The sequence below is a fragment of the Myripristis murdjan genome, chromosome 4 (genome assembly GCF_902150065.1).
Source record: "Myripristis murdjan chromosome 4, fMyrMur1.1, whole genome shotgun sequence".
NCBI lineage: Eukaryota > Metazoa > Chordata > Actinopteri > Holocentriformes > Holocentridae > Myripristis > Myripristis murdjan.
The window spans coordinates 15,522,296-15,538,692 of NC_043983.1; the positions used below are offsets into that span (position 1 = coordinate 15,522,296).

At 43.0% G+C, this 16,397-nt stretch overlaps 2 protein-coding genes across 4 annotated transcripts; one reads left to right on the forward strand and one right to left on the reverse strand.

Moving 5' to 3' along the window:
- Positions 1-959: 959 nt before the first annotated feature.
- Positions 960-9,206, reverse strand: LOC115358312 (general vesicular transport factor p115). Of its 2 annotated transcripts, none has more exons than XM_030050233.1 (13): positions 8,926-9,206; positions 8,471-8,569; positions 8,166-8,243; positions 7,774-7,816; positions 7,380-7,549; positions 7,169-7,250; positions 5,202-5,373; positions 4,896-4,969; positions 4,681-4,748; positions 4,466-4,566; positions 3,651-3,739; positions 3,413-3,568; positions 960-1,877 (listed from the first exon to the last, which is right to left on the reverse strand). In XM_030050233.1, the coding sequence occupies exons 3-13, from the start codon at positions 8,229-8,231 to the stop codon at positions 1,675-1,677; spliced, it is 1,224 nt and encodes a 407-aa protein (XP_029906093.1). In that variant the 5' UTR covers positions 8,232-8,243; positions 8,471-8,569; positions 8,926-9,206; the 3' UTR covers positions 960-1,674. The 2 variants fall into 2 exon arrangements, with proteins under 2 accessions (XP_029906093.1, XP_029906092.1); XM_030050232.1 differs by having other exon boundaries at positions 8,471-8,549; positions 8,926-9,066.
- mmachc (metabolism of cobalamin associated C) lies at positions 8,391-12,238 on the forward strand. Of its 2 annotated transcripts, none has more exons than XM_030050235.1 (5): positions 8,391-8,530; positions 9,575-9,772; positions 10,464-10,616; positions 10,765-10,941; positions 11,481-12,238. In XM_030050235.1, the coding sequence occupies exons 1-5, from the start codon at positions 8,501-8,503 to the stop codon at positions 11,661-11,663; spliced, it is 741 nt and encodes a 246-aa protein (XP_029906095.1). In that variant the 5' UTR covers positions 8,391-8,500; the 3' UTR covers positions 11,664-12,238. The 2 variants fall into 2 exon arrangements, with proteins under 2 accessions (XP_029906095.1, XP_029906094.1); XM_030050234.1 differs by lacking the exon at positions 8,391-8,530 and adding an exon at positions 9,015-9,315.
- The last annotated feature ends 4,159 nt before the right edge of the window (positions 12,239-16,397 follow it).

Consider the following 16,397-nt stretch of genomic DNA (forward strand, 5'->3'; position numbering starts at 1 on the left):
GGAGGTTTAATTTGCTGGTCAAAGTGCCCAAAACTGATAAAAAATGTTGGTAAATCTGAAGGTAACAGGAGGATTAAATATCCATTACTCCACACAGCGTCTCAACAGTGTAATACTATTATATGTACAATGCCATTATTGCCTCTATAGTAGCATTTTTGCCATTTTGAAACCTAAAAGATAGCACTAAAATTGTACATATCTCTGAAATTCCCTCTTCATTACATAATCAATTCATTCATGAAGAGTATCTCAAGTGATCAAGTCATCAAAGTGAAAGCTGTTTGTCTTTCATTCCAAAAAAAAAAAAAAAAAAAAAAAATGCAGGCACACTGTGGCTGAGAGAAGCTGCTCGTCTCCGCAGACAGTTTGTTCCCAGGATACTATCAGTCCGTACATATGGAGGCAGTTAAAGCAGATTATTCAAGGAGAACTAGCAGCTATCACGGCTCTCAGCAGTTTGTACGATCCCTGGAGTCTCTTTCAGACTCACCACAGAGGGAAAGCAATACAGTACTTAGATAGATCAAATTACAAACACGCAGACCTGGGTCAAACAGGATTTGCATCAACTTTTGGTGGTTTATTTCATCATACTGTGGCACCAGAGAGGCAGGGTGAGTCACATGGGACGTTAAGTGTCAGAGCGCTTTGACATTTGTAAGAAAGCAAGAAGAAAACAGCAGCTTAATCCCTTCAGTAAACTTTTAATGCTAACACATTTCAGAGAACCTCCTCCTTCCTCAGGGGAGTTGTGAACGTTTTTTCTTCTTCCTTTCATAATGACTGGGTTACACTTTACAATAAGAGTACAACAATTAACATTAGTTAATGCCGTAATGGTTAATTAACTGTTAGTTAATGATTATTATGGCATTTACTAATGTTAATAATATCTACAATAACCCTTAAATAACATATAAATAAATATCTTAGCATGAACAGCATTAGTACATGATTCTTTTAGACACATTAGTTGACGGTTAGTTAACTGTTACTTAATGTTTATTACCTGTTACTTAATGTTTATTACGGCATTAACTAAAGTTAATTGTTGTACTCTTATTGTAAAGTGTTATCAATGACTTTTAGGCAATGGGCAGAGCACCCCTTCAGCAGACATATCCAGATATAAGCTGTGAGAATGAAGCTTACAAACACTTAACTGAAGCTGTAAGAAAGTATCTGAGAATGAATTTAAACAACTTCTATTGCAATTAACAACTTATGTGACACCATGAACTGTCTTGAGTCTGTAAAACCCAAACAACCCCTCCAACAGGAACACAAAGAAGTGTTAAAAAAACACTTGACACTTCCCCAGGCAAAAAGTCTGCTTCCCACTTGGGATCAGTCATGTATCACACCACACTGATCCAGGTAAGTAAGAAATTATTCAAATACTTAATCGGTCACAGTTTTTGTTTGTATCAGGTGGCCTACAATCACAGTCAACAGGAGATTGCAGGAAACTTTAACCATAAATAGCAATGTTATGCAACTGTGTCATAACCACTTTGTGAGCCACTTGCTGAGAGGCGGTGCTGTGCAAACTGGGAAAAAACAACATAGTGCATCCTCCTCCAATCAAATCACCGAAGTGTTGTGAATCATAATGATGACAGGAAATCTGTGGGCACCTGAACAATAATACAGCACCTTCTATTAAAAAGGTCATAGGTCATTAAGCTCAAGGGCCGGTTCCAAACCTAAGTCCACATCATCATCATCAAGAAGATCATCGTCTTGTTCATCTTCATCATCTTCATCACCATCGTCGTCATCATCTTCCTCTTCTAGATCACTACCTGGACCAGCGACATCACATCTGGACTTGGTGCTCAGCCGCACTCGCCGCATACCTTTCTGATAAAGAGCTGGGCAAAACACAGAGTGAGAAGTTAGTTTGTGTGTGTGTGTGTGTGTGTGTGTGTGTGTAAGAATGTCTGCTATATTGCTGTGTGGCCCTCGCTGGAAGTGATACAAATGTTTTCCCATAACAGTGCAGCAGTATGTGTGTGTGTGTGTGTGTGTGTGTGTGTGTGTGTGTGTGTGTGTGTGTGTGTGTGTGTGTGTGTGTGTGTGCGTGTGTGTGTGTGTGTGTATACAATCATAAAATTAGCCTGGCTGCAAGTGTTTAAATCTCTCTGGGAAACATTTAGAGCAGAGATCACAATCTGTTACGGGAACATCAATCTACTATTACAGTAAGTCTCCGGGGAGACCGCTGGGCGTGCGCACACACATACACGCATACACACACACATACACACACGTGTGCGCATGCGCGCGGAAATATTGGCACACACACACATACACACAGGAGACAGAGGTTCTGAGGAAACAACTCGCTTTCCAGAAACTGGTGCAGAGGAAATGAGGGTTTCACTGTTTCCTCTGCAGGCAGAAACACAGTAGGGCTACAATCGTGCATCATCTTTTCTTCATCTTTGCTTTTCCTGTCTTCGTTTTTCACGCTTTCTCTTTTTAAACGCTTTCTTTCTCTGACATGACCCATCCTGAAGTAATGCGTTTTGGTGAACTCACATCAACAAATGAAAGCACAAATGTTAAACACACAGTAGTGCTCTTCTGTGTAAGACGTACGTCAGACGTATGAATCACAGAGAGGGTCATTCCAGGTGTGTGGAGGAGGGAACGAGGGGAAAGCTGCACATTGCCCAAGCTACCCTCACTCCCTCTGTGCTCATCTGGTGTCCTGCCTCACACTCCCTGATCCTTGCAAGTGTGTGATCCCGTTATCAGTCTGTGTTCTTTTGCTGCTCTGTGTAGGTGGCCAAAAAATGGTAAAGACGGACCAGCACAGTTGTGAAAATTGAAAAGCAAAAGCAGACATTCTCAATAACTCAGCCCCACCGCCCTGATAACCAGAGAAGTAACTCTTACTTTTTGAATATTTTTTGACAGTAATTTTACTTTTACTTAAGTTTTTACTGAAGAAATTTTCACAACGAACTGCCAGTCAACAAAAAAAAAAAAAAAAGTGGAAAAAATAAAATCATTGACTTGACCTGGTGATGAGAGCCTTGTAGACTCAACCATCATATTCTGTGCATATTCCACATTTGTCAGTTGAGTCTACAGGGTCCTCATTTAAAAGAACCCTTGAAAATTTTCCAGAATGCACCTCTAAAAGAATCTAGTTTGAACCTGGTGCTCTCATCATCTATAACTTGAAAAGTGACTCAGTATCTTTTACTCCTGGTACATTTCAAATGAGCTACTTTTTACTTTTACTTCAGTAGATTTTTACTGTAGTACCTCTACTTCTACTTACGTAAAATACCAGCAAAGTAACAGTACTTTTACTTGAGTAGTAATGTGTAGTACTCCACCACTGCTGATACCCATGCTTTGGCACATTTTTCATTCAAAAACCATCAGCCCTCACCGGCTTCATCTTTGTCGTCCGGCCATGACAGATCATCTGAGCTGACCTCAGCCAGGCTCGGGGTGAGGCTGGAGTCCTCTGAATCGGAGTCGAGCTCCGCCTTTTCAGCTCTGATCCCTCTACTGTGGCTCCTGGGGACCGGGGCTGGAGCTGGAGCTGCACCACAGGAACAATATGGTTAAATAGTTTATCATGGCCTGTGTGTCTATATGTGTGTGTATGCATAACGGAGACTTGCCTGATGTGTATGTCGACAGCAGCGGCGTGCACTGACGCTCTTGGAGCATACGATTCCTGACTTCATCCTTCAGTCCTGACACAGTGGCTCTGTTTTCAGAGACACATTATGATGTTAAAACACAGGTGCACACATGCATAAGGCACATAATCATTTACTGCTGCTTTGCCATAAATTACTATTTGAGTTTGTTACCTAACTCATGTGCTCTTCACATTTTTTGTATTCCTGCATCTAACAAGACCGTAGCTGTGTCGTATGTTCTGGATCAATACATAAATGTGTCTATCTTGGTTGTATTTTTGCCTTGTAGTAGCAGCAACGAGAGCCTTTCTCATCTCCAGAAAGTAAAGAAATTTTAATATATGTGAATTTCAAACAGCTTGGAGCTGACATTTCTGAAGACTGAGCCCAAGAAAGAGGGAAAATTCCATTCCAGACGCTCCAAGCATGCACACATACACACACACACGCAGCATAATTTATGACTACATTGCTTTTTAGACAGTTCTATTACCAGCTGTCCTCTTTTATATAGTAAAAAGGTAAATAAATAATTAAATAATTAGAAAGCCTCTTATTAGATAGGAGCTGACTGATACATTGGGTAATAACTGACAGCAGAATGATTATTACTCTAAAAATGATTGCTCTTTGGTCACTGTGATTATTCTACACTAAGGCCTCATACTGGCTGGAAAACAGATTAATGGTGTATTTAATAACTGATAAAGCTGTATAAAAAGGTCTGCATACTGGTCTAAATTAAGGCTGTTTTGACACTAACATTGCACCACACACATTCACACATGCACCTGATCTGCTGGAGCTCTTGCTGTGTGTGAGTGTACTGAGAAACAGTCTTGGCCAGGTCAAAGCGGTGCGCTCTGTGACTGTCTGTGAGCTCCTCTAGTGACTGGGCAAACACACAAAGGAAAGAGATTAAGGATTTGGAAGAATATTAAAAAAAACAACAAAAAAAAAAAAACAATCACAAAACCGTGAACAAGCAGAACCTGAATGTGTTCACCTTGCAGCTGCGTTCATATTGTCTCCTGCTCTCTGACTGCTGGAGAAGCACGTCCTCCTCCTGCCTCCCTGTCAAGAGCAAAACAAAGACGAGGCATTATGAGCAAGACCATGCTTGCCTTTGCTTTGCGGGCCAGAGTTGGGTTTAGGACATGTGCTGTCCCGTAAAATCAGTGCAAGAGAATGGTATGATGTTTGTGGGTGTATGTGACTCACTTAGCCGTGTTTTCAGTTGGTCCACGTCTATCCGCAGCTGCTCCAGCTCCTCTCGGCAGAGCTTGGAGCTGAAACTGGGAAGCAGAAAAAAAAGTGGTGATACAACTTGCTGTTGTTTTGTTTTTTTTCCCACATCTGGCTTTCCAAATTTAAAAAGTGTCACCTAGACACTGTCGTAGAAGAAAACTCTTGCAAACATCTAAGTGAGGTGTAAATGTTTTTGTATAAAGTCAAGAGATGAACCCATAATCATGTCAGTCTGCGGTTACTCCACCCTCCCCACCCCCAATTCCGCCACCCATGCACCTCTCCTCCACGTTGCCTAGCAACGCGGCTCTGGTGATGTGTCCACGGAGACTGCTCAGCTCACGTCCGACCTCTCTCCTCCACTGCTCCATCCCTCCCTCTGCTCCTGGACACTGTCGCCTCCTCGCTTCGTCCCTCTCCTTTGACTCCTCACGCAGCCTGCGAATCTCCTCTGGGGAAGACAGACAGCTCCGTGAGAGGGGATTTCCCCTCCTTTACCACCCTTGTGGACAAATCCCATTGCATTTATTCATATTTCCCTTATAGAGAAATACCTTCATGTTGAATTTTTTTCCCTTTAGTTGGAGCAAAGAAAGGAAAACAGACAGTAGAAGAGACACAGGAGTGGAGACTCAGAGGCCAGGGATCAAAGGTGCCATGTGCAGTATTTTTAATCAATAACACTGTGCATCAATACCAAATTAATTTTGATATAGCCTGCTAATAATGCTAGTATCTCAAAATTAAGTCCAAATTTCCCATACAGCCCCATTGCTTCCTGTCACGGAGAAGATGATGTTGCTTAATGTGGCGATGATTTATTTATGATAAAATGCTACATGCAGCTCCGTTAACCACTTAACTATCTCTGGGCAATATTAATATTTCATTATGTGACTTCTTACTACCCCAGCAAAGTCGCACAGGGGTTGTTTAGCCCCATTCCATCTATTTGTATGTTAGCTATGAGCTGATTTGCACAAATCTTTGCGGAAATGTTTCTGGGATAAGGAACAACTTATTAACTTTTCATACCAGTAGGCAGTGTGGCTTCTCAGAAAATGGGATCTAACTTTGGAACAGTTTAATGTAATGTCACAAAACCTTTTTTTCCCCCAGACTGAATGTCCAAAATGATCACTACCTGTATGGCTGACTGAAAGCCATGAAACTTCCACAGATTCAACTTAAAAACATCACATTTTTGGATACCTGTGAGAAGACATAAGAAGAGGCAAACGCTCCATTACTGGCCCAATAAACAACACAAAGGCAGTAGGGAGCTCATTTCCAGCTCTGACAAAACACTGATACAGTGAAGGTCAGCCCTAATGGCTGAGGACTGAGTCAGGGGGATGTTGTCCTCTTTGTTGTAAACAAGTGGGCACATAAAGCGATACTGGGCTGATACTGGGCTCTAAATAAACCTGAACTTGAACTTGAACTTAATGGCCACTGAACAAATCTAGTGCTGACTGACCATGTGGTGTTGTGGTAAGTGGCTAAAACGCTTTAAAAGTGGTTAGAATTTGTGTAGGTATAGTCACTAAATGTGCGCATATCCTGGGAAGCAACTTAGGGCACTGAAGAAACGATGCCATCTAGTTAAGCTGCTTCTGATGTGTAACCACTCCATACAGTGGTGACTTTTATAAGTTATAAGTCATGAACAAGGAGGGCTGTCCCTCCCTAAACACAGAACTTGCGTGTAGGGCCTCCATGTGTACGGCTTCATGTTGTACTGGGGGCCTCATGCGCAAATGCAGCGCGTACCTCCATGCTGCAGTGTCCCCGGTGCGAGCAGTTTACAAGGCCTCCAAACCATTGCTCACAAAGCCTGCATGCACCAGGTCAAGTCAGTTGAGGTCTGTCATTTACAGCACGCATCACAGTAATGATTGATTTTAATTTCAGGCTCAAGTTTTTTTTAAGGAAAACATCTGTTGTTGAAATATTTTTATGTTATTATTAACTGATGACCTAATTTATTTTTTATTTCAGATGTTGTTTGTTCTTATTAATAAAGATCGTTATGTTAAATTACATTTTGTTATGCACTGATTTTGTCTCTATTGTACACTTGGGGGGTGGGACATACACCAAGGGCGCCTCATAACAAAATATGCTTACAAAATTTGGCCAGGGGCAGCTCTGTGAACAAGTATTCTTCCATGTAGTTCACAGTAACTGGAGTCAGGTGTTGCTGTGTTTGTGAGGGGACGGCGTGTCATGGCACAGCCGGCTACCTTGCAGAGAGTGGATATGGCACTGCTGCGACCGCCGCTCCTTTTCCACATCCTGCAGCTTCTGGGTGAGAGACTCTATTGCCTTGAAAAGACATTGGAAGTGGAAAATTGGAATTGTGTCTCCACCACAATAATAACAACAGAATAAATCACATAAAGCACCATCTGTTCAGTGTCAAACAAATAAATACACACACGCACACACACACACCTGGCTCTGCATTTGGAGCTGTGACTGGATGGCAGCTAAGTCAGCCCACTGCACAGCGGGGCTGAGAGATGAAGAAGGCTGCAGGGGAAGGGCGGCTCGGGCCAGAGGAACAGGAAGAGTAGGAGGGTCCAAATCTGACTCATGAATCATTTCCTTCCATGGAAACAAATCTGAAGATGAAGAAGTGGGTGAAGGACGAAGAGGAAGCACACACACCAAAGCTAATAAGACAATGAAATGGGTCAAGGAAAGGGGCAATCAAAAAAGAGTTCAAACTGTCATTCCTCCTATTATATACTGATGTGCGGTGTGGCCTGAAGTCTGGGAAGCTACACGTTCAGGTAATTCCCCATTTCAGTACTCTCAGAAACCCGACCTGTACTGTTCCACCCACCTTCTCTGCCACTGGAGAATTTCCCCACTGAAGTCAGTCTCTCCTGTAGAAACATAAAACACCCACTAATGCACAGGGTATTCCCACACTCGTGCTTATTGACAGTATCCCTTATCATCACAAGAGTTATATTTTAGATTTACAATGACTTGCCATTTTTGAGGTTCAGTGGAACAATGGCGCCACCTACTGATGGGTCCAATACTGACATTTTACAGTTGCAGACACAACTGAGGCCTCTCTGGACTGATGTAAACCTTAAGCAAATGTGTTAGGGGGCTACATGCCTCCTATAAAAAATACACTTTTGCAATTTGGTATGTTTTCCTCATGTTTCCAACACAGCAGAAGGTCAAGAGGAGATGATATATCCCCGCTGACTCTGAACTCACCCTCATCTTGGCCACGCTGCCATCTGCTGCTGAAAGGTTAGAGCTCAGCTGGTTGTCCCAGTTCATCTCCAAGTTGAGCTACACAGGAGCACATGGGGTTGTTAAATGCACTTGATGTTAACAGGCCTTACTGTAACTGTGTTACTCTTGATCTTTCAAGGCAGCAGCTTCATGCAACTGTTGAGTAACCTGCCAGTGACCAGTGGATGTGATGATGCAGTAACTCTAGCCGTGTTGTGGTTGGTTGGTGAGGTAACAGCCTAGTTAACATCTCTGACAACGTGTGAGATGAAATTACAGCAAACCTGTTGGACAGCAGCTGCACAGACGCTCTAATGTTGCGGATCCAGCAGGAGACAGATGAGGTGACCAAGTTAACAGAGGCTGGCATGAGAGAGCGGAGGCTGATGAAGCGATGATGTGAATTTTTAATCGGTCACCGCAGGGAAAATCTCCTTCCAGCCCAGACTTTGGTGACTAGAAACCTAAGTAGTGACTTGGCTCAGCAGAGCAAAAGTCATTACCAGCGAGCCGGACTAGCAGGCAAACCTTAACCTGAGCAAGCGAGCAGTAACGTGAGCTAAAGCTTGTTAGCTGCTTCTCTATGGCTCCCTTTTCTCTCAGTGATGAATAAATGTGCACAGTCATGCTTAGCAGAAAAATGAGCGCTCGGTATTTGGACAGTGGATGCTGTCTGTTTACTGAAACACAATCGATAGTTGTCTGCCTTTAGCATTGGAGGTAAAAAACGACTACTTACAAAAATTCCGTGCGATTTACTTTCAAATCCAAGAGCCCATAGAAATCATAGTGATTGCGCATGACATCACCACGCGGGTCTTCTGGGCAATGTAGTATATCACTGCTTGATTAGCGACTTATCAGCTATCTTTCACAACAGACTGCTTTCCTAACACGAAAAACCGCGTATTAAATTGTATGTATCATAACCAGCACGTTTGGTCGGATATATTGTCGGAGAAGCAGAGGCTGATCTCAGTCCGTCTGGAGAACGGGACAACATATCCCACAATCCAACGGTTTGTGTTGACACACTGCAATGGCGGCTCCCTCTATCAATGTGAAGAGCGTGACAGATTTGCTGAATGACTCTCTATCACAACTTGGATTTGAAGTTCATGCTCTAAAGGTATGGTTGCACACAGTCATCTAAAAGTAGCTCTGGAGGTTAGAAAAACTTCAACATAGTGACCGTGCTGAGCTTAGAGACAGCTGAAGACACCCAGCTGTTTACCTGTGTGTGCACTTGCTGTTCTTCCTGGACTGTGTCGCTGCCTCTCTGACAGTCTGCATGTGTGCGTGTGTGTGTGTGTGTGTATGTGTGTGTGTGTGTGTGTATGTGTGTGTGTGTGTGTGTGTGTGTGTGTGTGTGTGTGTGTTGGTCACAGATCGGCTGGTATAATGCCGTGCTGTCGCCCCCCCTGCGGCTGGCCTACCCGGACGACACCCTGGCCGTGGTGGTGCTCAGCACCCCTGCTATGTTTGAGCAAGCCTTCCTGCCCTTCATGGAGAAGAGGAGCTGCCAGGGCCTGTCTGACCCCATAGACCAGTGCGTCAAACACTACATTAACTCCACTGTCTCACAGGTGTGTGTCTGTCCCTGTGTGTGTGGGAGGTTTGAGATTACATCTGTGTTCACATACAAAGGAAAAATAACAATTAGGTAACAATTATGGATGTAAAACCAAACCCTAGACAACCAAACCGTTCAATATTTACTGAGTTACACCATACAAAGTTCTCACCAGAGATGGTCAGACCTCAAGGGCGACTGAGAGTTACCTGACTGTGAGTGTTGATTATATTTTGAACTGGGAGATGAAAAGTGCAGTGTTACAACACATCTACCCCCCAATGAGCACTGGAATAGGCTCCAGCACCCCCCGTGATCCTAACAAGGATAAGCGGTTTGTTGTTGTTTTTTTTATGGTTTTTCTTCCTTAATATAGCCATGGAAAGAACCGTCTGGGCTGACCTTCCCAACCTGCTGTTATTGTGACCCGGTCACAGATAAGCGGCATAAAATGAGAAAAATGAGGAAACAAATTGTTTCCAATATGCAAAATAATGAGTGAATTGTGTGAGTACAGTTATGTAACTAGAGTATCACTGATCATGGGTTGTGCAATACTATTAAAAGCAAGTTGGATCAATAATGGAGTCAATGTTGGTGTGTCATGCTGTTTGCCATTTAAAAAGAAGAAAAAAAAAAAAAGAACAGACATGGGAATCGGTGTTTTCACCTGAATGTTTCCATCTCCTCTGCCTTCTCTTTAGTGTTTCTCGGGGATAAATGTGGGTGTGAGTTATGACTATGAGATGCTGCCCAGTAGGAAGCCCAAGTTCTTGGCCCAAACTGCTGCTCATGTCTCTGGAGCAGCCTTCTACTACCGGCAGGCCGATGTCCCAGAACAACCTTGGGCAGACAAAGTAATTGTATTTTATTTTTTTGTGCAATCCCATTGCTTACAACCTAATTGAACTTGTATTGATCTGAGCAATATTATGCTGAATTTCTTATTGCATGTCTTGGATGTCTCTCTCTCTCTCTCTCTCTCTCTCTGTCTCCTATCTGCAGAAGATGTTTGGAGTGTGTGTGCATCCCAAGTTCGGGGGCTGGTTTGCTATCAGAGCTCTTTTGGTGTTTGAAGGTGTGGAGGTGGGCTCTGAGATGGTACAACCCGCCCCTCCTGACTGTGTGCCCTCCAGAGAGGCCAGGATCCAGCTGCTGGAGGGCTTCAATCTTCGGTGGCAGGTATGGGACCAGAGTGATAGATAAATGCAATAAATGATGTCATGGAAATGGATGGAAATCAGGGCTACCCAACTTCTGGCCCACATGTTCTCCCAGCTTTTACTAAATGAAAAAAAGAGTACCGTCCCTGTTCTTGGAACTAAGATTGGAAACCGGGCATGTAAATAATACCACAGTGTGGTGAAGGTCAGTTGCCTATAAACCAATGCCTACCAGTGTATCAGTGTCCACTAATCTGCCATAGGGTATTTGTGCAATCTTTTGGTATAGGACACCTGTGCAATGGATACCAGGGGAATGTGCAATATTAATGAGGGCATGTGCAATATTCGTGGTGTGTAAGTTCTGATGAATAGAGATTTTTGTGTGATACTGAATGTTAACTGTAGTTTGACTGTACATGTGAATGGATATATTGTGTGTATATGGAGAGGTGGTGTGCTCTGAAATGTCCAAGACAAATTTCTCCTTAAAGGAAGGCAACGAAGGCTAATTGTATTAATGTGTCAGTAAAACTACTGCATAATTGATGTCATCAGGACTGGAGCTACAGGAACATCATCCCTCCAGAGCAGACCTACTCCCAGAAACAGAGGGACTACTTTTCTACTCCTCCTGGCCAGCGCTCTGCTCTGCTCAAGTCCTGGGGCTTCCAGCTCACAGAGGACAATGAGCCTCAACCCGATTCTGACACACAGAGCAGAGTGAACGGACATAGCTGAAAGAGGACAGCACAGGGTGGGAGTATTGCCCCTCCTTCCTGTCCATTCATTTCTATTGGTTGAACCCTGATTGACCAGCTCTATATCAGGACTCAGGATGGGATTTTAATCTAATTTCACTGTAATCCAATTGCACTAACATCTATTACTGACATTTTATGGTACATGACCCAGTTTGCCAACTGACGGTTCAGAAGTGTATGGTCATGATGCCTTTCATCTTGTGTTTTCTACTTTTATGAACTCTATCATTTTTGCCTGTTTTATTTATGCATTGAAAAGTTGGTCTTCTTCCATTGTAAACCTTGTAATTGTGAAATGCCAACATTGTTGAATGCAATTCCTGTTTGAGTCAAATATATAAACAAATATGAAATACTCCAACACAACTAAGAAAGAATGAGAAAACGTAACAGCGCTGTTTCATGTTTTTGAAGTGCCTGGATTGCTTTCTTGTTTGAAGCACTCTGTTTTCCAAGAGCACCTGGCATATTTTTGATGTGTGTTTGATAAAGAACAACCAGTCACTTTTTTCTGTTTGCCAATATGAAATAATGTTTCATATTTATCAAGTAGCTTTGTTTGTTTGTTTTAGGGTGTGTGTGTGTGTGTGTGCGTGTGTGTCTCTGTCAGTGCAAGCAGGATGTGCTTACAGGACTGACAATAATGAGACAATACCCTAGTAGATGGGATTGAAATTACAGGCTTGAAAAGTCTTGAAATATTTCCCTTTATGTGTAATGACTCTAGAATATATGAAAGTTTCACTTTCTGAATTCAGTTACGGAAAAAATGAACTTCTCCGTGATATTCTATTTTTTTGAGATGCACCTGTATTGACTCCAGGAGGAGTCAGGGAAGATATGTGCATAATATCAATATAGCTTTATGAAGCCCTGTATCACAAGCTTGCTTTAAATTATATCATCTGTGTCTTTGGATACTAGATCACAAAGAAGAGACTTAGTGGAACAAACACCCTCACTTATTTAAATCACTTTAACAAATTTCCCAGACAAACTAGAGAAATTAACACTTGAGTTTTAAACTACTCTATTATGATATTTAAGTTAAAATGCCAGTAAAACCAATTGATGCACACACATTGCTCCCAGTGTATGATGTGAACTTTGAATTGAAAGTCACAAAATGAACAGCACATCATAGTAACACTTCTTATGCGTTGCTGTGGCAACACATTGCCTTGTCCATACCTGTCTATCAATCATAAAATAAACCAGACTATCCATCCATCTATCTATCCATCCATCCAGTAGCCTTTGTTTCATTTCTGTCTCCCTCAGGCTTACCTGACACCCACAGTATTACATTATAAATGTGAAACTGCCTCCTGCCTGGTGACACATTGACTAGTGCTCAACAGTGACTAACCCCTCTGTCACAGGGTTAGCAGCCCAAACTACAACACACTGTCCCAGGACATTGCTGCAGTGTATTATGCTATACATTTTTAAAGCTTTCAGCTAAGTTCACACATTAACACTTGGGAAGTGCCCAGTACAACCAGTCTACTTCTGTTGGCCACTGAGCAGCTCCATTTGGGCAGTGAGGGGTTAAGTGTCTTGGTCGAGGGTAGAGTGTTGATCATTCACTTTCTGTGCTCTGACTTACCTAAAGCTCTACGCTACCACTACTGCTACAGTATGTTATGTTATCCACTCCTTAGAAATGTACCACCACGCCACTGTCAGAATAGTCATTCATTAATATCTGTGCAATTTAGTTGAAATCAAATCTATCCAGCTGCCATATATCAGCTCAGTTGAACTGTGGGTAGCATTTTTTTTTTAACCCTAACCCTGAATCACTGAGCTGTTGTAGAGTTTTGTGACCAAAGTGGATCAGTGCAGCAGTGTTTCTGCAGCAGAAATTCAGTCGAGTTCACATCCACTGCAAAACCTCTAGATGCCGCTATTCCCCTCTCAATAATGCAGGCTGAGGCTTATGCACGCCTGTCCTTCAAACACCTGCAAATGTTCAGCACTCAGAAAAGTCATCTACTGGCCGCGTAGATAACCTGCCCCATATCAGCTTAAAGTGGAATGGTGAATGTGGTACATACAGTCTACTCAGAGCTATTTGATCTCCCATTATATTACTTGCATTTAAGTTTAACTTCATTATTACTTTTGCCTTCACCGTTTTACTGTTGCCCTCCTCCTTTGTGATTCCATCTGTGAAATTATTACAACTTAAACTACTGAGCCATCCATCTCTTCATTTTTAATTTTCCATTCATTGCAACACTCCTCCACTCCTCCCCTCTCTTCTCTCTCTCTCTCTCTCACTGCACCCCTCTCCTCACTCCTTTCTCTCCCCCCTCTGTTCTGTTCTGTCTCTGTGTACTGAATCAGCATTTCAGAGCAGTATGCCGCAGGCCTGCAGAGAGGCCGACCATGGAGTTAATTATACTCCCACTGATACTCTATCTCTCCCCTATCCCCCACCTCTATTGCTTCATTCCATCTCTGTTTCTCCCTTCTTCTCCCTTCCTCTCTCTCTCTCTCTCTCTCTCTCTCTCTCTTTTACATGTCTAGAAGTCACTAAACTCTGCTCATAACTCACACTCTGTCCCACCCTCGGCTTTTCGTGCTGCTTCAGCATTCATACTCACTCATCCATACTTACAGCCATACCGTGTTCTGTATTTCCTTTACCGCATTCGTATTGTAACGGTATAATCACAACAATATATGTGCAATTTTAACTAACTGCAGTAAAGATCCATGAAAGGTCCACGGACTACTAAATTGGCTGTTCGTCATGCCTTTATGTGGCACAAATATCAAGAACTAAGAACCAAATCAACACTGAAAACTTGCAGAGTAATGCAGTGCTTGTAGTTTCTTTCTTTCTTTCTTTTTTGTTCCTTTTGTCTTCACTTGATTCTCTCCTTCTGCGATCAGTTTAAAATTTTTAAATTCCTACATTTGAGAATGTATAGAGGGGTAGTTTAGATTGATGAGTCCTGATATACAACAGTGTAAGCAACCTTCCTACAGTCCTGAAGTTTTGCAAATCAAATTGTTGCTGTGGGCCAAAAGGCTGATAACTTTGTCATCTTCTTCTGCTTCTTCTTCTTTTTCTTCTTCATCTCTCTCTCTCTCTCTCTCTCTCTCTCTCTCTCTCTCTCTCTCTCTCTCTTTCTCCCTCTCTCCAGCATCCTGCCCTCCCCCTGCAGGGCTGACATGTACCAAGTTGTCTCCAGGATACAGCTTGAGGTCTGGCAGGCAGAGAGGCACCACTGAGCTCTCTGGTATCTGTGTGTTTGCAGAGCTGCAGAGGCAATCTTGGATGCTGAAAAGCCTGGGACACAGGGAGTTAAAAGCAAAACAGATTTAAAGCCTCCTACACCCAGGGTCCTCTTCTTTTTCCCTAAACTATGTGAGTTGCTGCACACAACACAGTCCTTAAAACTACTAAAACTAAAAATCAGTCAGAGTGCAGACAGATTATGCACAGACACGCACACAAACTGCAGCTGTACTACTCTACGCCAAATCTTGTTGTTTCAGTGAATGCTGCATTGAACGGTTAAAAAGAACCAGTGCCAGAGCAAGGCCTGTAAATCCAATAAAAGCTGGCACAGGGCTGCAGATCGTAAAAGAAAATGAGTTTAGAATTTGTCTGTTAAAGGAAGCGACATGAACGTCTGCTGGGCGCTGCACTCTGAAATCTTTTCTGAAGAGACAGAGGGGAGAAAACGCTAAACAGAGAATGACACATCCATGCTCAGGTAGATGGCTCCACTGCTGAAATAGTTTTTAGACAGAGATGGGAAAAGATGAGATGGGAAGAAAGAGATGGAGAGAGACGGGGAGATCAGTGGCGTTTCACGGATTGTGGCTCAGTGGAGTGGCGGTATCCGCCCACAGACATCAGCTAACAAGAGGACAGGGGAAAGGCCAGCAGCACACCAGCAACAGAGAAGGGCTGGAAGGGATGCAGCACTGTGTAGGGGGAGGGAAAGATCAATGTCCAGAGTATTTTGAATTAACTATTTGAAAATGAGTGAGGGGGAGAAGTGGTGTGGGAGAAGGCAGGGGAGAGAATGGAGCTCTTTAGTATTATCATCGTAGAATTATGAGAAAAAGAAAAGAGCTTAATTGTGACTCTCTGTCTGCATTTCCTAGTCTCCTCCTCTCTCCCATGCTTATTCTGATTCTTTTTTTTTCCCACATCGCTTCTCAGTGTGTGTGTGTGTGTGTGTGTGTGTGTGTGTATGTGTGTGAGAATATGTATGTCTCTGCATGCATGCTCCTGGAGGTTTTAGCTTTTAAACCGACTCCTTATCAGTTTCTTGGATTTGCATAATTAACCAGTCCTATGGCTCACAATCACCCTGCAGCCAATTGGTTGTTGGCTTTGGATGCAGGGGCCAATCGGGAGGCTGATGGATGGAGGAGGAGTGGTCAACCGAGGACCAAGGGGTCTGAAGGGAAGGAGGGAGGGCTCAGCGAGGAGAGAGGGGAGACTGTCCGATTATCTCATTGTCAGACTCAGCCGGGTGATTACAACGGGAAATCCCATCATTCTCCACACACAATGCACACAAAGTCATCATCAGATGTATCTGACAATTACAAAAATATCAGATGTAGTCAGGAAATTGAAAATCAGATGAATTCTCTCTCCTTTCTTATTTCCCTCGATGTCCTTCTCCCACACACATGCCCATACACAGAAACCCGAACACACCCATGCATAGAACAT

Bases quoted from the DNA above. Each gene is read 5' to 3' on its own strand.
- LOC115358312 (XM_030050233.1), bottom strand. From the start codon at position 8,231: ATGAACTGGGACAACCAGCTGAGCTCTAACCTTTCAGCAGCAGATGGC. The intron at 7,550-7,773 runs GTGGGTGGAACA...CTTCATCTTCAG, and splicing joins ATTCTCCAGTGGCAGAGAAG to ATTTGTTTCCATGGAAGGAA. The intron at 5,374-7,168 runs GTAGCCGGCTGT...TGTCTTCCCCAG, and splicing joins CCATATCCACTCTCTGCAAG to AGGAGATTCGCAGGCTGCGT.
- mmachc (XM_030050234.1), top strand. From the start codon at position 9,226: ATGGCGGCTCCCTCTATCAATGTGAAGAGCGTGACAGATTTGCTGAAT. The intron at 9,773-10,463 runs GTGTGTGTCTGT...CCTTCTCTTTAG, and splicing joins TTAACTCCACTGTCTCACAG to TGTTTCTCGGGGATAAATGT. The intron at 10,942-11,480 runs GTATGGGACCAG...TGATGTCATCAG, and splicing joins GCTTCAATCTTCGGTGGCAG to GACTGGAGCTACAGGAACAT.